The sequence below is a fragment of the Gymnogyps californianus genome, chromosome 2 (genome assembly GCF_018139145.2).
Source record: "Gymnogyps californianus isolate 813 chromosome 2, ASM1813914v2, whole genome shotgun sequence".
NCBI classification, from domain to species: domain Eukaryota; kingdom Metazoa; phylum Chordata; class Aves; order Accipitriformes; family Cathartidae; genus Gymnogyps; species Gymnogyps californianus.
The window spans coordinates 132632377-132656594 of NC_059472.1; the positions used below are offsets into that span (position 1 = coordinate 132632377).

General features: G+C 40.5%; 1 protein-coding gene across 1 annotated transcript in view; it reads left to right on the forward strand.

Annotated features, from left to right (window-relative positions):
- The window catches only part of RAPGEF5 (Rap guanine nucleotide exchange factor 5), a 164994-nt gene that overhangs the window by 16067 nt on the left and 124709 nt on the right, over nucleotides 1-24218 (forward strand). Inside the window, exons 2-6 of the mRNA XM_050891459.1 lie at nucleotides 14049-14099; nucleotides 15248-15354; nucleotides 16372-16493; nucleotides 17867-18035; nucleotides 23560-23626. Of these exons, the coding sequence (XP_050747416.1) occupies nucleotides 14049-14099; nucleotides 15248-15354; nucleotides 16372-16493; nucleotides 17867-18035; nucleotides 23560-23626 (516 nt within the window). The remainder of the gene's footprint in view (nucleotides 1-14048; nucleotides 14100-15247; nucleotides 15355-16371; nucleotides 16494-17866; nucleotides 18036-23559; nucleotides 23627-24218) is intronic.

The window sequence follows — 24218 nt, forward strand, 5'->3', positions numbered from 1 at the left end:
CATATAAGGAATGAAACAAAGGGATAGGAACTTTATGCTTTAAATACCAGATCTAGTTTTTTTGGAGGGTTTTTTTCTGAGGGCTGGGAAATTACCAGGATTAATAACCTCATGTGGGACAAGAGACCGATGTGGGACAAATTGAAGGAAGATTTATTTGTTTGTTTGTTCGTTTAGTTAGTTAGGCTGCCTAAAATAGTTTTTTCATATATACTTTCTGCACAAAAGGTTTAGTGCAACACAGTTTAATACTTCCTTTTTCTATGAATTTGAGTGGGGTATCATCACAGAGGGTGTTAATCTTACAAGAGTAGCTTGTCAAATTTTGTGACTTTTTGCTTAAACTGAGTTTGGTTGAACATCTGTATTATAAGCCTGAGGAGAGGTGCAGGGATCACTTGTGCAGGCCTTGTCTTATCTTGCCCATGCTGTCTTGAAAATAAATGATGAATGTGGAGAACCCTTATAAGGACCAGTTCTATTCATGACATTTTCAAATGTCTCTTGTTGGAGCAAGATCCTACCCTTAAACTGTAGATCAAAATGAGAAAACTGCCTGGTACCAGCTGGAAAATCTCAAGAGATAAAGAAACCCCGAGTCCTCACACAGAGGGATCAAACTTCCACAGCAATAGGAAGAAGGACTTGTAGACTTAATTGAGTTTAGAGTGAGTAAATTTACAGCGCATAAATTCAGAATAATGTGGCGTAGACATGATGTGACATAGCCATATGCTTTAGTAATATCAAATGTGTGCAAACAATTGTTATATGAATAAAGAATGAAAAAAAAGATATATGTCAGAAGAAAGGCAGGTAATTAAAATTAAGAGTAAAGACTATTAGTAGGGAAATTTGCCTCTTGAGGGCGGAAGTCTTGCCTAACTTCAAAGACTGTGTTGTTCTTTTCTTGAACCTATGTTCATGAAAGAGGTTCCTATCTAAAGATGCCTGAACTGTTTCTGTGACCTTACGGGGGTGCTGAGCATATCTTTTACTTTCTTAATAGCTTAATCTGCATAAGATATGTCATTTATATTATTTGGTTATGATCTTATCGTACTAAGTAAAACTTGTATCTGTTAGGTACTTGGCAGTTGAGCTGTTTTTCCATGTCCAAAAATTTACAAGACTCATCTGTGTCTTGCATCTATGATATTTTCTGATTCTATAACTTCTCAGTTTAGTGAAAGCTAAATTTACCTAAGCTGCTTTTAGTGGTTGTTCGTATATGCTAAACTCCTCTTCATGTTCTAATCCTATTCCATATCTAATGGTTATTGCACACTGCTTCCCATGTTACTCTATGTGCTGAGTAATCAGGATTGAATGATAGGTGTGCAGTGGTTTCTGGCACACCGGCAGAGACTTTTGAACTGCCTTGTTTTTCAAGTCCCTCCCCATCTCAGAGGTAACAGACCTCCCTTTGGAGATGGAGTGCACTTGAGTTTTCATTTGTTCCTGCTTCAACAACCAGACCAAAGGTTTTCAAGCACAAAAAAGACGTTATCAGGATTATTGTGATCCCATTCTGCAGGCTGTTTGAAGGTGCCAGTAGCGGAGCTCCAAGTAGCGCTGAGGCTCTGCCGAGAGCAGGTGAGGAGTTTCTGGATCTACTTTGCTAGGGAATTGCTTGTGTGATCCAAGGGAACAATTTTTTTCTTTCCTTGCATATTGAGTGCTTTTTAAGCTCTCTGTACAGTGGGGCCTTGACTGCTTCATGAAACTAAAATAGTTAAGCTTTAATAGTTTTTCTACAAAAAAGTAAATTACAGCTGTTCTTCTGGAAGTAGTTAAGAACTCCCGCTATCCAGTCCATAGTAGGTTGGCACCGGCTTGTGCCAAGGGCTACTGTCAGTGAAATTAATATTGTTCCCAAGAGGTCACATAACGGAGTGCTGCCAATACAAACAACGGCATTGCAGATTCTCGAACTGTTCAGGCTGTAATGCAAGCTTCTTTGACTGGAGCCTGTTCACCCAGCTTGGAGTCTGCTCCCACTCTCTGAAAACCTCAGAAGCAAGAAAAGCAAAAGTCAGCAGTTTTATTCATGATTTGTTGTGTTTTAAATGTCCTATAGGTATTGGAACTTAGAGTGGGGCTACCCTGGCTGCGTGGCAGAGAGCTTGGGTGCTTCTAGCCCTTAGCTGATAGCTGATCTATTACCAGTAGATATCAAAGTGGTTTGCAGAGCAGAGTGGTCACGGTCGTTGCCATTGCACAGGAAGGGAAATGACTTTCTGAAGGTTGCGACCACACCAGGTTCAGGAATAAAACTGAGGTATGCTGAACAGTCTGGTGCTTTGTCCAGTAGGTCAGTTGGTCTCTGCAAAATCAGAAAATCAGTTTCTCAGAAACAAAGAGTAAAGAATTTCAACATCTTGTACCTGAAAGGAGTAACTGTGCTCTACTTCTAGGAACAAGGTTTGGGAAATTACTGTGTGACCTACCTTTTGTGCAGGCAGTGGTAAAAGTGGAGCTCTCTGAGAGTAGGGACATTAAAGAACAGGGACATTAAAAACATACCTTTGCACACTTGTAAAGCAATTCATGGACTATTTGTGTGCAGGTCATGCAAAAAAAAAAAAAAAGTTGCCAGAAATATAGGCATTTTTCAAATAGTAAACTAAACTGATGCAATTTACTGTGAGGTATTTTCATAAATCATAATCAAAGCACTGAATTTTAACTTTGTCTTTTTGTACTTGAAACATTAAATATACTGTAGGTATTGAAATCTATAAAACTGGTTCTTTATTTGCAAATTGCTTCCGAATAAATTAAGATTTTAATGGATTTTCTTATCCAATAATATATATACTTCATATTGACATTTTTAGCTGTTTGTTGTCAGCATCATTCACAGCTGATTTGCTGAATATTTGCTAATACTTGAAGTTTTGTTCCTGCATCTGTGTTCACTGAAATAGCTGCAGCAATATTGGATATTTTTTCCCTTCTGCTGCTTGTTACAATTCTTGCAGCAGAGGTGAGCATCCTTGCAGCAGGGTCATGGGGGCAGTTCACAAGAAGGCTCCTGAGCCTGTACTGGGGAAAATCAAGTACCTAACCATGCTGATTTTGCCTGACACCAGAGAGGGAGCATTTGAACTTACATCTACATGATGGGTGGTTGGTAGTGACAGGTGAGATGAGTCACTTGTTTAATTGATTGTCTGCTTTAAATATAATAAAAATTTTAATCTCTGACAAATGTGGGTTGCTGAAGGCCAAGTTCTGGCACCAGTATTATCTGCAGTAATGTTGACAGCAGAGGTACCTCGGCTCCTCAGCAGCTGAGACCTGGCACATTGGGTAATGTGACGGGGAGAAGTTTTGGTGAAAGGCTGACATAAAAATATGTGATTTTAAGACCCTTTTTTAAACACAGGGTGCGTCTAGAAAAGTGTTTCTGGTTGCTCTGCAGCTCCACAGACTTTCTCTCCCATGCCTGATGCAGCTGGTTGGAGGAGCAGAATTAAGTTGTGTCTGGGAGTGACAGAGCAGGAGAGAATTACAGGATAATTTGGGTTCGAACGGACCTCCTGGAGGTTGTCTGATGCAGCCCCTGGTCTGAGCAGGGCTAACTTGAAAGCCAGAGCAGTTGTGCTGGGCCTTGTCTGGTCAAGTTCTGAAAACTCCAGGAAGGAGATTGCACAGCCTGGGCATTAGTTCTTGTGTTTGACACACAATTTCCCCGTGAAATTTCTTTTTAATAATGCATGCTTGTGAGTCAGGCTGCCTGGCTTGCAGAATGTCTTTGCCAAGTTGATGTGCCATCCTGCTTTCTTTTTTTATTTGGAAATGTGTCGTGAGAAGGTGTTTTGCTGGCAACACAAGAAATGTGCCAGCAGAGGTACTTTGAAAAGCTTTTAAGTATGCAGACAATCCACATTTTCCTGCTCCTGATCTCTCTTTTCACTGTTTTGTTGATGTCTTCATTTAGAGCTATCTGAAAAGACATGGTAACCTGTCACTGGGAACATCTTTTTAATTATAGTGTGAAATATCCAGTGTGCGTTCTTTTGAAAGCTCCAAATAATGTATTATTAAATTATAACTTGCATCATTAGAAATATTAATTGTTGCATAAAATTTTAATAATCGTTTAAAAAACCCCCACCCACCTGCTCTTGTGTGCTACCCTCCAGATCAAAACCAAACCAGATGCTGATGGCCAGGAACACCATGGTAGATTACAAAGACCATCTACTGTATTTATTAGGTGCTGAGTTTTAAAGAGAAATAAATGCAGCAATATTGCTAAATTTTTACGGTGACAGTCTGTACAGTGCCTGTTTTGTACTGAAAAAAAGGGAGAATGCTGCTTTCCTGTGAAATGTTGCTGGCAGCCAGGAAGAGTGAAATGCACTGGGAAGCTTTTAAGGTAGTATTAGGAAAGGTATGGCTGAAATGGCAAACTAGAGCACAAATGCTGCAATAAAGTTAGATTAATGAAGGAACACAAATAGTCAATTAAGTGTACTCTGCATATTTTAATGTTATATAAAGCATGATAAAAGGCAGTAAAATTCTTTCTTCATTTCATATTTAATGAACTCTCACTGCAAACATTGTATTAGCATGTGAGCTGAAAATGTCCATAATGTTTTTATAACAAAGAGAAGAGAAAACCTGTTTAAGCTCTGTTTCTATATTGTGAACTATGGCTGTAGCCCATGCAGTCTACAGTTGATCTATGGAGTTAAATGAGATGGGATTTCTGTTTTACTTAAACTGATGCACCTACGTGAACATGAAGGTGGGAGGTGAAGTTCCCCATTACTGACACTTCTGAATTTTGTCTTGTTGTTTTTTGTGGGCATAGTTAACTTCCTTTTTATGTTGACAGAGCAGAGACACTGATGATTTATTAGGCGTGTTTTACGCCATCATTCCTTGGATAGTTTTAATTCAGCATAAACAAGTGCTTCCTCTCAGCACAGCTGTCCCTTCCTGCCTCCCTCCGTGTTCCACTGCTTTCGCCTGCGCCCCTGCCGCCTGCCTTGCTAGCAATCGTGTTTGTATGGCTCCCCAGTGACCTGGCGGAGGGAAATAATCTGGGTTAAAATGAATCGTTATTTAACGAGCCAGTTTGAAGCTATCGGTCCTTCGGCTTAGTTTGGAATGTGGCTTCACAAACACGCGTGGAAGCACAAAGCAGAAGAGCGGTGGGGATGGGAAGGTGAAGCAGGAGGTGGAGGGAGGACACGACCTGCTTGTCAGCAGCCTCATTTTATGGTACTTTAATGTGGTCGTGCAAACACATCATTAGCAGGAGAGTGGCCTCCTTCTTTTAAAGGAACATAAAGTTTCTTTAACCCAGGCATCCCCCTCTGCCATTTCACCACTCCTCCCTTTCTCTCAAACTGAGTTGGCTTCCGTGTCAGGATGCCGCAGCTTTATTTGAGGCACAGGATATGGACAGAGGAGGTTCAGGCCTCTGTTGGTGCCTTCCTGAAGCTGGATTTATCCAGGGCTTTTCTCCTATGGTAGAACTGGGGAAGAGGGAGCAGAGCAACCAGCCAGTCCTGCCATATTGTCTTCTGTGATATCCTTTTCTATTCTTAACTTCTTTTGGGTAAAGAAAAGGGCATTGCAAACAAAATTTGCTCTTGCGCACTAAATTACACTCCTTGCTAGGCTATGGAGACCTTAAAAGTGGCTGGCTTATGCCAGATTAACTAAAAAAGAGTTTTGTTTGAAGCATAGACCCATTCAGCCATATTTAGTTTGGTAGGTCCTGGAAAATACAGAAATACTTCTTAAACGCATTGCTTTCCTGACTGTTGTCGTCTCAGAAATAAGTCTTTAAACCTAAAGAGCACTGTTTGTCTTTATAAAGAGCAGCCGTTTTCTTCGCAGATCCCTTTCTGTTTTGGGGGAGGTGAGAATGAACCATGACTTGTGGGTTTCCCTTTTGTGAAATAACTTACTCGGATTCATTGCAGGTTCTTTTTATACAGAAAACAGGTGAGAATACACTCTTCGGTTTCCTTTCGCTAATGACCCATTTGGGGTTCTCCAGAGAGCTTTGCAGGCTCACCTGGGAACCCTACATTGCAAGCTCTGCTGAATACAGATTTCTCTTTTTACAGCTTTTTGACCTTTTTATGCTATACCTAAGTATATGAAGTTTGAGGTGATCAGGAGAAGATCTTTCCTTTATAAAGAAGATCTTTTATAAAGGATCCTTTATAAAGAGTTTTATATTTAATCTTAAATAAATGTTAATGGAGAGCACTGTTCCATTCGTTGTTCTTTGTTATCCATGAATTCTGACAGCGGGTTTCAAGAGGAGCAGTGGAGGAAGGTTGTTTGTTATGAATATTATTTGGCAGAAAGTCAGGCATATTCTACGGTTTCATATGAATGATATCTGCTGAAAGTCAGCTAGCTTCCCAACCAACTCTGCTTGCTGTGCCTTAGCAACCACGAGGAAAAATCTGCTGCCACATGGAAACAGATTGGGATTCATGACAACACTCCCTATATCCAGCCACCCTCAAACAATGGTAGCATTTCATCTACTAAACACAGCACCCATGTCTTTTTTATGCTTAAACCCCCTATAATTTAGACAGTAGCAAGCGATGTCAAATGCAAAAATCCGAAGGTGGCAAAGTGATAAGGCAAATTGTTCAGTAATTTTTCTCTCCCTTCCCCCACTCCTTGCCTGGCGTGAGTAAGCACTGGGAATAAATGAGCATTTACTCCTGCAGAAATTGCTGCCTTCTTGTGTTGCAGGTTGAGGAGGGTGTGTCGGGCAGGTACAGCCCAGCTTTGTTCCAGGATTCATGTTCAGATCAGGGCTGGAGTGGAAACTCTAATTATTATAGCTGCTTGCTTTTAGCAACTCCAGCAAATCTTTTTGAAGAAAAAAACCCACAGGGTTCCATCAGTTGTAACAGTTGCAGTAGTTTCTATCACTGTTATGGCATTATCATTGTCATGGTTTGTAATGAGAGAAAGAAATCTGTCTAGGAAAAAAAATAATTACCTTTTGGTTTGTGCATGGAGTGGGAGAGAAGCCTGAGGGAAATTAAGTAAATACCCCTGGTGGATTTTTTTAATTTTTCCTGAGCCACTGTATTGTTAGAGTTGAATGATTAGTGAAGAGACAAAAGCACAGATGATTGTTTATGAGAGTGAACTTGGATTCAGCTTTATTTGTGATCCTTTTCTGTATGCTGTCTCTCACGGTTGGAACGTGAGAAGTTTTCAGCATGAATACTTGTGAAAGTGTATTTTAGGCTTGGATGCTTAAATGCTTGTTGGAAATCTGTCTGAATGTATAATTTCCTTTGTGGTCACATTAGCCAATTTAGGATTCAGGTGTTGAGTAGTTGCAGAAATCCCCCTGTCAGGGAATAGAAACGATCTCATTACCAGGTAGTCTGTGCTACACCATGTGCATTTCAAAATGAGATGGTTTTTTTTCAGGCTATTTATATTTTGAGAATAGCACAACACTGAAGCATTTACTTAATTTTAAGTATACTGAGTAATCCAATTTGGAATGCGCAAGTGCTATACTGAATTCTTTAGGGACATAGTGATAGTGCCCTGAAACTATGAACAATTGTTTTGTTATATTTGTACACAAAAATGTTCCTAGAACTGCTCAGCAGTGTAGAGTTGATCATGGGCATGTTTGCAAATTAAGCCCTGATCAAGCAGACAAATACTGATGAGTGTGTTGTAAGCTGAAAACAGGTAAAGTTTGATTGTGCATTGCAAACTCTTAATGTGGCATTATGCTCAATTTTTGGTAATGCAACCAGTTAAAAACCTAGTTATTTGAAAAACTTGGAGTGGAAGCTTAAGCAATTTGCTGGAGGGGAAGAGCCCTGATTCTGCCTTTTCTCGTTTCTTTTAGTTTTAATATAAATCCCGCTGTAAAAGATTTAGAAAAAGAAATAATCTTGATTAATAAAAAAAAATTCTTACTTCCTTATTTTTGCCAAAGCCTTTTTTTCTTGCTAACTGCACAGGAATATCAGCAGCTCTTAGAAGAAAGGCAAAACATTTGTGTCCCATATTTGAAATTATTATTTTCCTACAATTTTTATGGCCTCTTCTGTAGTGTTACAGCGTGACTTCTAGCGTAGACAGGTTGCTGGCTGCTACCACTGTACTAAATCCCAGCTGAGGAAAGCACTTGAACAGGAGCTCCAAGCACTCTTGTTTTGTTTCTTTCTGAGCATGATAGCGATTAAATTGCTAGCAGATGTATGGAGCATTGCTGATGCTACCATGACTGCAGTGCTGGCAATGGCAGAAATATCGGCAGTTGTTGGAACAGCTTGGGCAGGAGGCAAAGCACAAGCAACTCGTAGGCAAGTCATTCTCTGAAGTTGAGATGAGGCCAAAGCAAAATCCCAGATCTAAAAACAAGGAGAAAATTCAAATGTATCTCCAAAAGGTACGACTGAAAACATGGTCTATAGTATCTTTAGCCCTTGATAAGAACATTAACCAGGTTGTAATAAATGCATAGGGAGTTGCTATAGTGGAGCCAGTTCAATACTCTGCTGAGTAAAGAACTAAGTCGGCATCTCACAGTAAGATACAGCTTGATCTTTCCAATGGAGACCAAAATGTGCCTTCATTAGTACACTTTGCTTGTTGTATAGTATGTCATGGGGGAATTTCTTTCCAAACCTTTCAAAAATCAGTTTGTGCTTATATATTAAAATACTATCATCAATATCCTTGCTTGCTTAGCTTTAAATAATGGCAGAGATTCTCAACTTGTTTAAAAATAATTGTCCAGTTGAAGCAATACTAATTTAAACCCAGATACAGACCTTTTATAGTAGTATCAGTCATTGAATTAGCTACTGCTTTTAAAAACCTAGCTGGAGTATTTGATTGTTTGGCTCATAATTCCATGAGCTGGTCATATGGATTGTAAAGAATTATTTCCTTCTGGTTGTTTTAGATTACTTGCTGGTCACTTTATACTAATCCTCCCATTCTTTTAACACCGTTGCTCTACTCCCTGCGTTTCTAGTGGTTTTAAATACCACAGTAAACTCCTTTGTAATTTTTCCCAATTTCAGACTAAATTATCTGTGCTGTATTCAGATTTGGATCCTAGCAGTCCTATTCCAAAACCTTCTCCTGGGCCACCTGTCCCAACTGTCCTCTCCTGTCACATGCAAATCGTGTCCCCAAGCTAGGATGCCATCCCTGTGCCACGTTCATACTTCATGCTCCTGATCGCTTAGCCCAAGGCACCAGCTCCCTGCCTCTTTCTTCCTGCATCGCCAGCAGGGAAGCTGAAGCCACCTATGCACACCTACTCATGTACATTGGGAGAGCCCTCCTGGAGGACACCCAGCGCTCTGGATCTGCTCCACATATGGTCTCCGGACCCTACGTCCACGTATGGTCTCCACATATGTCCCAGGACCGTACGTGCTGCCGCATCCCCATCTCCTTCCCGACACACGGTTTGGCAAAGCTTCTCAAGCTGGTGAAGAGGCACAGGAGGACGCCGGGGTTGCAGTGCCTGGAAAGCAGCACTTGGCATGGGCAGCAATAGCTGTTCCAAGGTAGTTTTCACAAGAGATGAGTTGTTTGCTTGATGACTAATGGATTTGCTTTAAAAGCACATTTTAGCTCATTCTAAGAGTTATTTGCAAATTTATTTTGAATCGGGGTGTGTGTGTTAAAATCATTTGGGAGGAGCAGCCTACATTTACCAAATACCTTCAGGGAGGAGTGGTGCTTCCCTCCCCCCGCAGCCTGAAGGTTGGGGTTTTCAACAAAGCCTGGACCCCCGATCCGCTCCCTCTTCTTCCTCTCTCGAAGGGGATTGCCCAGTTTGTCCCCGACAGCCAAAGTATAGTCTGCTGAACAGAGGTGCGCCTAGTAGCACAAAATGAAGGGATTTTGTGCTAGCTATTTATTGAGGCAAGTTTAAAAAAAAAAAAAAAAAAAAGGGGAAAAGAAAAGGGGATCTACCTTGGTAGCTAGGACATAAATTCCTAAAATTTGATATGAATTTCAGCTAACTGCAGTGTTTCAACATTACACAGGCTGCGCTAGCATCAACAGGAAAGATAATTTTTTCTATTCCAGAATGCCACTTCCACTTTTGTTTTATTTTCTCCTATGCAATTTTCATTTTCTTATATTTGTAGAAATTTCGTGTGTGTAGATTCCTGCATGGTAGGCTAAATGTACTCTCCTGGGCTCTCCAATGTTTCATGCGTGTTCCAAGCTGATACGGGTTCAGGCTGCAACCGACAGAAGCCGTTGTCTTGTCTTCCCTTCTCCCATTTCAGGGCTGTGAATTCCTTCTCTTTCCCCTGCTCCAGAGCTAGCACTGTGTGGTTTGAAGGATAAACTAGAAGATTTTTTTTTTTTTCTCTACTAGTTTTCAGCCTCAGTCACCTTTTGCAGACTCCTTGGAATTTCTTCTTTATATCTAATCTAAATCTACCCTCTTCCAGTTTAAAACTGTTACCTCTCATCCTATCACTACACTCCTTGATAAAGAGTCCCTCCCCATCTTTCCTGCAGGCCCCCTTTAAGTACTGGCAGGCTGCTATAAGGTCTCCTCAGAGCTTTCGCTTCTCTCAGCTGAACAACCCCAACTCTCTCAGCCTGTCCTCATAAGGGAGGAGCTCCAGCCCCCTGATCATCTTCGTGGCCTTGCTCTGGACCCACTTGGTCCACGTCTTTCTTATGCAGGGGGCCCCAGAGCTGGACGCAGTCCTCCAGGTGGGGTCTCACAAGAGTGGAATAGAGGGGGAGAATCACCTCCCTCGACCTGCTGGCCACACTTCTTTTGATGCAGCCCAGGATGCAATTGGCGTTCTGGGCTGCGAGCACACATTGCTGGCTCATATTGAATTTTTCATCCACCAGTACCCCCAAGCCCTTGTCTGCAGGGCCGCTCTCAATCCACTCATCACCCAGCCTGTATCCATGTTTGGGATTGCGCTGACCCAGGTGCAGGACCATACACTTGGCCTCCTTGAACTTCATGAGGTTTGCATGGGCCCACCTCTCTAGCCTGTCAAGGTCCCTCTGGATGGCATCCCTTCCCTCTAGAGTATCAATCACACCACTCAGCTTGGTGTCATCCACAAACTTGCTGAGGGTGCACTCAATCCCACTGTCCATGTCCCTGACAAAGATGTTAAATAATACTGGTCCCAGACTCCTGAGGGACACCACTCGTCACTGGTCTCCACCTGGACATCAAGCCGTTAACCGCAACTCTTTAAGTGCGGCCATCCAGCCAATTCCTTATCCACCGAGTGGTCCACCTGTCAAATCCATGTCTCTCCATTTTAGAGACAAGGATGTGTGGGGGACAGTATGAAATCCTTTGCACAAGTCCAGGTAGATGACGTCAGTCACTCTTCCCTTATCCACCAATGCTGTAACTCTGTCGTAGAAGGCCACCAAATTTGTCCTTTTTGCTGAGTTTGGTCTTACGCTGTTGTGTAACTGCACCCTGCAGTAGCAGTATTTTCCCTGGCTGAGGCTCAGCTGCCCTCTGAATGCTGGGGACCAGGCCAGTGCAATGCCAGGGGCTGTAGTTCCCACCAGCATTGCTGGAATTGGCTTGCTGATGATAACTTCGTTAGCACCAGCCTGGGAATGGAGCAGGGAGGGGCGAAACTGATGTATAAGCTTCGACCATGCTGCTGCAGTGGAGTGAGGCTTGTTGAATGAAAGACTTGGACAGAAACCAAGTGAAGTGGTGGTATGTAGGCCTGCTGCAGAACCGAGGTGTTAATGACGTGCCGACTAGGAAGAGTAAGAGGGATCTGAGGCAATGTTGCACTCTTACGGCATCTTTGTTGGGTATGGGAGAGGGGAATTAAGCTTTTATGTTATAGTATTTCCATATGGAGCTACTGTTACGCATGGAACTACACTAACATTTGTGATGAGCGTGGAAGGGTAAACAGCGTTAGATGCTTCTGTGGTTCCTTGTCACTTCCCTTCCCTTTCTGAAAAGACAGTAACAAGAATATAGGGGGGAAAAAAGCAGGTGGTGTTACTGAAATATGGATTCTGTAATTCTTACAGGGTGTGAAGGACAATTTTTTTTTTATGATTACAATATACAAAGTGTGAATTGGATTCTTCTCAAAGTGAGGAACTAATTATGCTGCCTACAAGTTGGAATAATGTGAGGGAGCACCACACAATCCTCCCATTGTGCTGCCAGTGCACCTGCACAATGTCTTCTGTTCCACTTCCAGACTTCTTTGAGGCAATGTTTATTTGTGTCTTGTGTGGCTTGTAGTAACATAGAAGTTGCCAGTAAGCATTAGAGTAGACAATATCTTGTCTTTTAACACTGACAAGATATGGAAGTATCATGGTGAGTAAAGGTGGGGTAACCTGACTCTTGTAGAGATGTTTATCCTGTCTCTGCCTTCCAGAGTTCTGGTTCACTGTTAATTTTATAACTTTAAATCCCCAATCTTTATTGATCAGCAGTAAGGTTTCGGCCTTTGCGTTTCCCTGCTGTGAAGAGTTATGTGTCATTTTCCTTTCTATCTCCTTGTCCTGGTTTCAGCTGGGATAGAGTTAATTTTCTTCTTAGTAGCTGGTATAGTGCTGTGTTTTGGATTTAGTGTGAGAATGATGTTGATGATAACACACTGATGTTTTAGTTGTTGCTAAGTAGCGCTTATCTTAAGCCAAGGACTTTTCAGTTTCCCATGCTCTGCCAGCAAGGAGGTGCACAAGAAGCTGGGAGGGAGCATAGCCAGGACAACTGACCCGAACTAGCTAAAGGGGTATTCCATACCATAGAACGTCATGCCCAGTATATAAACAGGGGGGAGCTGGCCGGGAGGGGCGGATCACTGCTTGGGCATTGGTCAGTGGGTGGTGAGCAATTGCATTGTGCATCACTTGTCTTTTCTTGGGTGTTACTTCTTTTTTTTTTTTTTTGTTATATTCCTTTTCATTACAATTATTATAGCATCATTGTTGTTATTATTATTATTATTTAGTAGTGTATTTTATTTTACTTTAGTTATTAAACTGTTCTTATCTCAACCCACGAGTTTTACTTTTTTTTTCCCTCCTCCCCATCCCACTGGGAGGGGGGAGGGAGGGAAGCGGCTGCGTGGTGCTTCATTGCTGGCTGGGGTTAAACCTCGACAGCCTTCAAATATGAATCCTCTCTAACTTCATTGAGTGATCGGTTATTCTCATGTTACATGAAACAGAGGACAGAAAGTCTGTCTTTTCTCTGTGTCATTTCATTATTTTGTATAATTGCATTATTTCTCCTGTAATCTCTCCTTTGTAAGGTAAATAGTCACAGTCTTTTCTGTCTCTTCTCATATTAAAATTTATCCAAATCCTTTATTGTTCCTACTACTATTATTGTCTGAATCCTCTCTACCATTGGAGCGTCCTTTTTCTGAGATGCTGTTATGAGTGCAGCATGTGGCACAGCAGAGATAATGCTGATCTACACTGGAGCAATGTTACCTCCCTGCAGGTCACCATTTTATTCCTTATTTATCCTAATATTTTTTTTTTAACTACAGTTAAGAATTTCATTTAGAAGAGTGGTCTTCCTTGAGAAGTGTTCTGTGACCCTGAGGTGTCTTTACTGAATTGATAAAGTTTGCTTTAAGAGGTATTAGAGCATGTGTAATTACATTTTCTCCCTCTAGTACATGCTGCTTTTAATGTTGAGCTCATCATGATACTGTCTTTTCACCTATCTTTTTTTAGGTTCATTTTGAAATTCTTCACTGTCATTTCTGGTCTTTCCTGACCCAAATAATTGTGTGTTGTCTACAGACTTTGCCACCTCATTGCTCATCTTTTCCAGATCAAGAATAAATGTAGTAAACAACACAGAACTGAGTTTACCAAAACTTTTTCCTGATGTGGAAAAAAAAAAAAAAAATTTGGAGACTTCAGTTAGACTACTCAGATGATTTAATAAATACTTTTTATTTAGATTTCAATAGCTAAAAGACCTAGATTGCTGCTACTTTTTTTCCATACAAAAATCAAAACTAAAGCTCTACCAAATTGTCTTACAGACCCTGTCCAGAAGAATTTCAAATCCCTATTTGGAAACTCCTTCAAACAAGGTACTTGTCAAGCTTCTTTTTAATTCCATTTCATCAAACAACATATTAGGAATCTTTTTGCTTTGGTTCAACCTCTTAATCATAGCTTTGAAGACACTTGTGAATGTGGCCTGCAGTTAAATCTAGTTAACAAGTTATAATTTGTGTGTGTTAGAAATTGTCTGCTTCTATTACTGAATTTGCAAACTGAATTGTTGTGAATTCCGATGTGCACTCGCTTCCCAGCCATTTAAACGATTGCCACTGTTTAGGTTACTTTTGCAATATTTGAGAGCTCTGTTTTTGCATCTCACAAGACTTTACTGTCTCAGGACTATTTTACATTCCTTGAAAGATTCCTAAACATAGGAAACAAACAACAACAAAAAAAGGTGAAACCACGGCATTGTTTTTCTTTCAAGTTAGTTATTTGTGTTACTGATGTATTTTGCTGGGACGGTGAGGAAACATCACAACAGAAGCCTGAGTTAAATTCATCAGTAAGGAGTGGTATACAGAGTCCAGGTGGAACATGGTTTTATGGAAGATGGAGTTGGGTCCTGTTTTGACAGACCCATGTGCAGCCTTGGGGTGTAAGGTAGAAATTAGGTGTGCGGGAAGTCAGAGGTGTGTCTATTCTGAAAGACCAAATCCTCCTGGCAAGGTACGGATGAACTGACCTGTAGCTGTCATAGGATACCTCCAAAGTTTCTGAACAAAAAGAAGAAACTATGAAATCGTGTTTCAATGTGTATTAGGCTTGTATTAAATTATTTAACTCAAATACATATGGAATAAAGTTTAATTTTAACTGTATTTGTTTGGTTTTGCAATGGTTAATATAGTCTTTTTGCTTTGCTAGTATAACACTTGTTTTCATTTGAACTTGTCTGTTGTTCAAAGGTAAAGCTGACAGATAGTAAAACCTCTGCTTTTCTAAGGCAGCAAATGTAAAAGTAGTCCAGCTCATGGGGGCATCTGCAACCCATGATACAACTGGGTATGGCAGAAGTTGGGGTGCGTTTCCTATGAGGCTTTGACTGCTTGCTTGTCATTTAGCTGGGGAGAAGGCATTGCTCAGAGGGAGGGAGTGGACAGTGGCAAGGCAATTTACTACAGCAGGAATAAATCCCTGTTTGTCATAGTTTTCAATTTCTCTTTTCATTCAGATTTATGGAGAAAGTTCTTCCTGTGCTGGGAGAGCTCTCAGGAATATTTTTACTCTACAAGCGTCTGACCTGATTAAAGACAGGGTGTATCTTACTGGCATTTGCAGGTAACCCAAGATAATTCATTTTAATCAAGTGGATGTGTTTTATTTGCATTTGTCCATGCCCTGATTTGACAAGAGAGTACATTCTGAGAGTAAGGTTTTGCATGTGTTAATAAGAATCGAAAATATTTTCTAAAAAAATTCTTTAAAATCTCATGTATTTTAATATCTTTTCTTATATTACTTTGTCAGTTGTCAGAAAGCAGCAGTGGCCTGATTGTATGTCCATTAATTTAATTGCTTATGATTTCATATACAATTGTGTTTGTTATTTTGTTGAAAAGAAAGAGTATTAAATTCAGCCCTGGTCTGGAGTTATAAAAGACATTAATTGGAGTCCTAAGATTTAGTTACAGAGTGATTTTTGCATGTAATTTATGGACTATTTCTGTAATGAAGTGATTTTCCATTTGTGTTGCATTACAGCATAAATGCTTCCTCCTATTTTCAATTATGCCAAAATGTGCAGGTCTCTATTATAGCACCATTCATTCATATCCGTATTTAAGAAAAAGCCACAATTTTTTTTTTTATGATTTAAAAAGATAAGTTTACCAATAATGTGAAAGATGAAGTACATCCTAGAGCAACACTCAAGGTCTTGCACATATATTGTGTAGCTGTATTGGTTATGCCTGTGCTCAGAAAGGAAATAAAATCCTGAGGCTAAAAGCTGGATTTTATTTAGCTCTTATACATCTTTGGATGACTGTCTGTATGCAGCACAAATTGATAAAAATATTACATATTGTAAAGCGTGCCACATGAATTAGGTATGTAAGGGAACTTACTCATCTAACATGAGTTCCCTCATTGTAACTAGAGGCATCCCCTGAGACTTGCCAGAATAATTTCTTCCCTTTAAATGAATCGGATTACAAAAATTAGTAATTGAGACAAAGGGTTTGCCCTGCTGAACAAAAGGATTCACTTTTAATAGCTATAAAAAATAGCTCTTTATTATAAAAGAGCATTTTAACATCACTGTAGTGTAAGAAGTGATGTTTTGCTTATTTTCAGGAGAAGCTGTGTTGGATCAGAACTGGTAGACTGGCTTTTGGAGCAGTGCCCTTTTGTTAAGTGCAGATCTACAGCAGTTGGAGTGTGGCAGCTCCTCCTGGATATGGGCATTATATTATCAGGTCAGTCTTGATAGTACTTCTAGTGTGAGGAAGGCTATCAGTTTCTCCTGCATAGGATAAGACTCGCGTTTTTGATGGGAGGGGAAGGAGGGAAAGAAAAAAAAAATGCAGATTGATCCATTTTTCTTGACAGTTGTTTATTTTCCTATCTCTTTGGCAGGTTCACCTCTGACCTTTCATTTCATAAATACCAAAGATGAATCTCTTTTTTTAGGCAATTTCCTGCCTTTTGCTTTTGCAAATGTAATTGCCTATTACCAAGTTGCAGACAGCATGCATGTCTTTTCCAGCCTATTTTTTTTTGTCCTCAAGCTCTTTTAGGTTTTTCACAAGACAGCAGCTGCTTAGTCACTACAGATCATGGCTTCGCCAGATGACTTCTCTAGCTATTAGTGATCTTCCCTTCCTTTCTCTGTTTTTCATGGTTTTAGCTTACAATGGATTGAGAGAGGATTCAGCTCCTTGAGGTGGTGGTGATGCCAGGTTCTACCCAGCTATCCCCACCTTCCCCACCAAATCTAGGTGTTTGGTCCAGCTAATGTGGTTGGCGATAATTACACCGGTAACCAGCCTCTGGAAATCTGATGGACTGTACTTTGTAGCTGGGACTACTTAGGTAGCTCAACTCAGAGCATACCCTGCCCTGGGGTCTGTGCTAGACACTTAGCTTTCCTCCTTGTGAAAAGGTGAGGTGTTATGGAAGATTTCTGCTTATGTACACTGACAGTACACTTAGAGGTTTTCTTCTGCTCCAACTACACTGACAGTATGTCTGATCATGCAGCCTCAACAAGGGCTGAATGACTCTCCCAGCAGGAGCTTGTGCTTTTGGCTTTGGACCCCGTCCTTCGATCCCAGTTCAATCCCGATTATGCCAGGGAAAAAGACAGCTGTTGTACTGGTGCATCATCTTACCCAGGTCTAGTCTACAAATCCAGTAGCCCTGAATTTGAGGAGAAGCTGAGATAATGATGGACTGCGTCCCCATTATTGAACTTTGTTTACTAGTGCCTGGCCATTAGTGAGAACAGATTAGAAGCCAACGGAAATCGAGCCTCAGAAATCTGACAAGTGGAAGGTTTTTATCCCCTAATTCTGAACTGATTCCAAAATTGATTAAATACTCAGCAGTCTTAACGCTTGAATTTTAGGAGCCTGGAGATCTTCAAATCGAGGTTTTGGGGTTGTCCTGTTTGGATGCACTGAGTTAATACAAGAGGGTGGATTGCTTCTATGCTGAGCTTGCGATCCTTTTGCCCTGTGTGGTGGTGCAACTCAGCATTAAAGTCAGGTGCAATACAGAATGTGGTGGGGACACAGAACCTTTACATGGTAAAGGTTTAAAGGCTATCTAATGTTATTTTTTCTAACAGTGGACAGACAACTCTATTTTCAAGACGCTCATGCTTTCTACCAGTTCTCAGCGGATGAATGTACCTACCTTTTCTGTGAATTTGAGAAAGAGGAAGGATGGAAGAATGGAGTAAAGCTCCTACTTCAATTACTGCCATTGTCTCCTCCCAGGATTGACATGTGTAATCTGTAAGTGTGCGTATACAGCTGTTTGCAACTTTTGCTGACTGTTTCGTAAGTGGCTGGCTTATAATGACACTGTTTGCCCCCATACCACTGTGCAAATGAGCCAGCTTTCTTTTCAGCGTTGACAAGCTTTGCAGAGATGGGTTTTTCTATAATCTGCATTAGGATTAGCATCTGAGAAAGTCAGTGTGACCAGATAAATGGGGGCACTCCACTTGGAGTCCTTGGCATATTGTGGTTCTTATACAACAGCTTGCTGACTCTAGCTTGCTATATTACCTGGGCAAGTGGCTTTATTTTTTGGGGTTTGTTCTTACATTTGGAGGTTTGGCACGAATTTGGCAGCAGGCATGCTGTGGAGCTGATTGACTAGCAGATCAGATGCCCTTGTCCTGGGTCAGGACCAGCTATCAAAAGGATAGAGAGGATGCGTAGGAGTGTGGTAGCTTCAGTCGTCTGATTTTAGTTTGCCGCTGCATGTTTGTCTGCATGTACAGAGCTCTCTACTCTCACATTATTATTCCTTTTCCAGAATATGCCCTTTAAGAGTTTCGCTTCCTATACATCTCCTCTTCCACCTAACTATTGGATGTTAACACACCCTCTGTGCTGATACAGCTGCACTCTAAATGTTGTCTGTGTAGAGCAGCTAGAAGGAAACCGTAGTTATTTGTGCCACAGTGAGAGGCCAAAATATAGGAAGAAGGTGTCGATGAGAGGTCTGGAGGCTCGTGACCCCTCATGCCTTGGCAAATCTGCAGGAGGTGGCCTGGATAGAAAAGTTGGGTTCAATTCTTTCATTGTCCCTAGCATGATGAATCCTCAAACCTGATACTTATACTGTGGAGAACTATTACTCTGCCAGTAGTAGGATTTATTTTTTTTGATGTCAAAGACAAAACTTTCTTCTGTAAGTACTTTCCTTCTCTACATATTAGATTTTAAAAACACATTATCTCAAATAAATGTCCAATGGAAATATTTTGAAGGAGCACAAAGCCCAAAGTCCCTGTAAGCTGTTGCAAGCCTGGTTTCTTAAATTCAGGTGTTCAGTCTGATTCTTAAATGTGTTGAGCTGGTAGAAGAAATCTCAGTAATTTCTATGCATGGCTCAGGGCAGAAACATGATTCCCTCCCCTGTTGCTGACTGCCCTCACCAACCAGAAACTGGCAGTTCTGGAGCAGGGATTCCCTTGAAAACGCATTTATTTGGTCAGCTTGAGTGAGTGTAGCCAAGTGAAAAGGACCCCAAAATGGCTAGAGCAGGGGACTGAATGTGATCTTCTCAGCAGATGACTCATATGGGAGAAAATCTTTGAATATTTTTGCAAATAGAAACTCTTGTCTTCCAGCCTACTCTGGTGCTAAGCAGTTTAGCTGTCCCTTAAATATCAGGGCAATTTCATCTTGATTTCGGTGGGAATTGGGATTTTCCTCATTATCACTGCAAATCAGGCCACTTTTCATGGTTCATGACTACTCATACAAAGGCTTTGAATCAAAAAGACAGAACAGATAGGTCATATTGATGTGTTACGTGAAGGATGCTGGGTAGGAAAATAGATTGAAGACTTTTTAGGTTTGAGTTAAAAATGTGTCCTGCATGCTGATCTTGGCCAGCGAGTACCACTATTTTACAGTCTGCATTGCTGTTTTATCGCTCCAGTGCAACTGTCATTTCTAGTGGAGGATGATCCCTGTCACATGAATTGAACAATTATTCGTTAATGTACATTTCCAGCTCCTTCCTGCTCACATTATTCAAATTTTAGTTGAAGTTGGATTCCTTTTGGGAACATTGTCACTGAAGAATTATTTTCTGGAGGTTTTACCTGTCAGATTGTGAGGGTGCTTTTTAAAAAAATACATATTGAAGGAATCGAATTTTAAGTAATGGTATGCTCTTGAGGGAGTGGGATATTAAAGGGAAAGGAGGCTTTTCCAGGTTCAAGATTCTCCATGCTTGATGCAAATAATACACTGCTAAAACACAATCTGAAAGGGAATGGATGTGATGAGGTGTTTGCTGAAGTTATCTGACCAGCTTAAATAAACCCATATACTCTTTTTCATGAAGAAAGAGGGCAATTCTAAAAACTCTTCCTTGCAGTGAGTGTTTGTCTTTTCTCAAATATATAAGCTGTTTTGCTTACCATTAGAAGCATAGTCTTTCTTGTAACTTAATGTTTTTGTATTCATTTTTCTTAGTTTTTCTCATAGTCTGTATTGACGGCATTAATTCTGTATGTACATAGGGACAGAGAAATTCTTACCTTATTAATTAGATTCCCTGCTTTTGATGAAATCGGAAGCAACTGCTGGCTTGTGCACCGTTGGACATCTCCTGGTGGTCCTGGGAGCCAGACGAGCTCTGTCTCCTCTGCAGCTGGTGGGCAGCAGCCTTGCGCTTGCCTGGACTGCTGGGTGTTTCAGTGGGTCTCTCTGGAGCACCATGGATCTGCTCTCCCAGAAGGAGTCTGTAGACCTGAGCAGGCAGTAGCAGCTCTGGGGACTTCCTTCCACAGCTCTTCTGGAAACCGTATTAAATAAACGTGGCCCAGTCTCGACTTGCTGTACAGATGTTTGATGGATTTGTATTTGTTTCTGGTCAGTATTAGCAGTGTTACCAAATAATACTGTAGTAAGTTCTACATTGAAAATAGCGTTCTGAAGCCTGAGACGTTGCTTACGGTTCCTGAATAAATGCTCCCTGTTGCCTTTTGACCTTGGCAAATTCCCTACATTAAACGTGACATTGGTGGGAATCTGCTGTGAAAAACAAGACGGGACATAGCGGATTTTTAGCAGCTCATACTAAACTGAAAGCTAATGTCGTTATGTGTATTCCACAGGACTGAGCCCCTGTAAATGTAGTCAAATGAGATGGGACTGATGCAGAGGCCTCTTGGGGTCATTAGATGCGCTATGTTAATCACAGCCAATTCTACTTGAATAGAAAAGAAGTGAATATTGCAATAGCCTGGGAACAAAAGATCTGTATTGAAAGCTGTGCCATGGACTTCCTTACAAGCTTGAACAATCACTTAGGCTCTCATCCAATGTCTTCTGAATTCTTTTCCAGTGACTGCAATGGCTTTGTATCAGGTGTTTAATCTTTGTGTCCTTCTATTTCCTTCTTTGTAAATGGGGGTTTTTATAACAGCACCTAATTCCCAGAACCACTGGTAGACTCAATGAAGATTTCAAGAATGCTTTGGGTACCTTAGACTATTGAAATATATCCCATAATATTTTTTTAAATTATTTGAAGAGAAGTTAACGGGATTTTTTTTCTTTATCTCATATTGCTTGTTATTTTCTTTTCAGAAGTGTTACACTATATTCTACATCTTCTGTCCTGAAATAATTTACACTTTATTAATTTCAGAAAAGTAACCATTCTTAAAAGTAATTTGTTTTTAATGCAAATAGCCAGGATGAGATATTCATTTAGTTACTGCCTTATGGAGTTCCTGGAAAGATTTTGCTGAATGCAAACAGCTGTCAGGTATCCATGGCTCTTTTGTTGGCATTGTAGGTGGATTGTAAAGCCAGTGTAGAGACATATGTAGTGGCTCACTACATGTACATTGGACAGTTGAGGTCCAGGCCCAGGACCATGGGTGTATCCGTATTGCTTCCTCCATCAGCAGGTCGGGAAGCACTGTAGTTGCTTTCACGTGGTGTACAGTAATAATTGTGCTGGACCTGACTTGCCTGCATGCAGATCTAGGGCAAGCATCCCTGCATCTCGCTCTGCTTAACACATTACCGAGCCCAAGGACCACTGAGCTGTATAAGCATTAGGCTTGTTTGCCTTGGCTTTGTAGCTCCTGTTTGGTACCAGCCCTACGAGGTCTTAGCCGGCCCCTTTTGAAAAAAAATAGGGTGATATCTGTCCTGATTCTGTTCCTCAGTATCCATTCTGTCTTACTTTTTTTCCATTAGCCTGAGTATCATAATACACTCTTCCTCTCTGATTCTGGAGAGCTGACTGTAATTTTTAGTGTATTAATGGTTTCAGCAGTATTCGATGCTCATATGCAGATGAATACTGGGAGTATTTTTAAATAGAAGATGAAGTGATAAAGGCCCAAGACGGAAATAGCTATGCTATATGCTGTTCTGGGTTTATAGATTGCATCTGTGGCTGTGTCTACTGAGCTGCTATCTTTTGCCTCCAATTTAGAAGAAGCAGGTCCTAGCCTGGTTCTGAGAGATCAAAAGAGATCAGATGTGTAGGGAAACATAGGCATCTAAAGAGGTCAGTTATTTTAATCTCATTCCAGATTATAAAGAGAAAGGCTGAATAAATCAGTCTTTGTAAATGAAACTGCATTCATTTATTTCTTTTGGGCTGTTTATAACACTTAAAATGTTTAATCACATTTTTCTTTAAATAGGAAAGGCAGTTGTGAAAATAATTGTGATTTCTAATCTAAATTACCATTTTGGTCTGAATATGCTTGCCCCAAAATGAATGCATGTGTCATTCTGTGCTTTCTGACCTTAATTTTTTCATCAGGGAAATAAATTTTTGGACGTAGGATGTAAGAACCACAATATACCAGCTGCATATTCCAGACATGTTGTCAGCTCTCTCCCTGAACACATCAAGGCATACGAGCAATTAAATAATTTAGTCAAAGATAGAAGCTTCTGCTAATACCTGGGATTTATGTTTATTACAGCAGCTGCAGTTTTGCGTATCTGCTCAGTTTGCTGGCATGCCATGCTTCTTGAATACCATGAAAAGTAAAGATCTCAAGGGCATTTTCTTTTTCTTCTTCCCATAGTAATAACCCTATCATATTGGTATCTTTCTTCTGATTGTCAATAAACCTTCCAAAAGGCTCGCAGATGTTTTAGTGATGTGAATTAGACTGTTTTAAAGAAAAACACGGTCCTATCCCGTGCTGTCCACAGCAGTTAAGTTTCTCTGTCTTGTGAGTAACTGTCAAGACAACATAATAGTGTTCTCAGCCATTGCTTTAGTTTGCTAATTTATGGCTTCTTACATGTATTCTTTTCATTTTCACATATTTTTTTTTTAAATATCAAACTTCATTTGTCACATAATGATTTTGATGTTATCTGCTTTTATCAATGTGAGCTTGCATTCCATAGGTGTTGCTCCACACCTTAGCAAAGCTGGGTGGCAGGCAGACAGAAAACTCTTTGCTCTGTTGATGGAGTATGCTTTTAGCAGAGCAAAATATGCATTCAAATAAGCAACTCTGAGCTAAGAGGGTCCTGCATTCTTCAGTTCTTCATCATATTTTTATAGCTGAAGAAGTCTCTCACTGTTTTACATTAGTCCAATCAAAATCATTCTTGACAGCAAGGGACAAAGGGTGTACTCTGTCGTAATTAATTATTGTCATGTTGCAGTCATCATTTTGATGTGGAATCTCAAAAGGCCTTTTACATTAGTGCCTGTGGCTACACAGTTCCTTGCTTTCCAGGAATCAAAAGATGTTGAAATAGAATGAAAGAAATAATAAAATCTTATTTTTATTTTTTTAAGGCCTGATCAAAAAATAGAAGATACGGCAGAAACCAATGCTGAAATTCTTGCTCGTCTCACTTCTGCGGTAAGGTCACTGCATCAAAGTTTGTACTGATCATGTTTGAAATATTGTCATGTTTTGAATCCTTTCAAATTAAAGACTTAGTCTTAGTGAGCAGGTGTTTGTAATGCAATCTTTTTTGTCTCTGAAAGGAGGAAGCTTTACTGAGGTCTTAGTGTGCAATTCCAAAGCTATTAAAATCAGTCCAAGCAAGGACTGCTGCAGCCTGCTGTCTTGTAATCCATGCTATTCATGGCCCAGGAGATACCAATTTGGAGGATCATGGTGATTTTTCTGCCAGGTAGCTTACACTCAGATCCTCTTGGTCAAGTGGACATCAGTGTGAAGACAACGATGGGGTGGGGGACAAAGGGAGAGAAGCCCTGGCGTAGATTATCATAAACTACTGAGGAGACCCACCTGGGAAGCCTGGGTGTGTGGCTTTCCAACTATGTTTAGCCTCAATAAACTCCATCATAATAAACAACAGCTTATCCTGTCTGTGCTAGAATTTGGTGCATCTTGTTTATCTTGTTATAAGATCATTGTTCTAAGAAGCAGACAGACGGGACTTCAGAAGGTTAAGCTAGATTCACTCGATCTAATGTAATCTGTG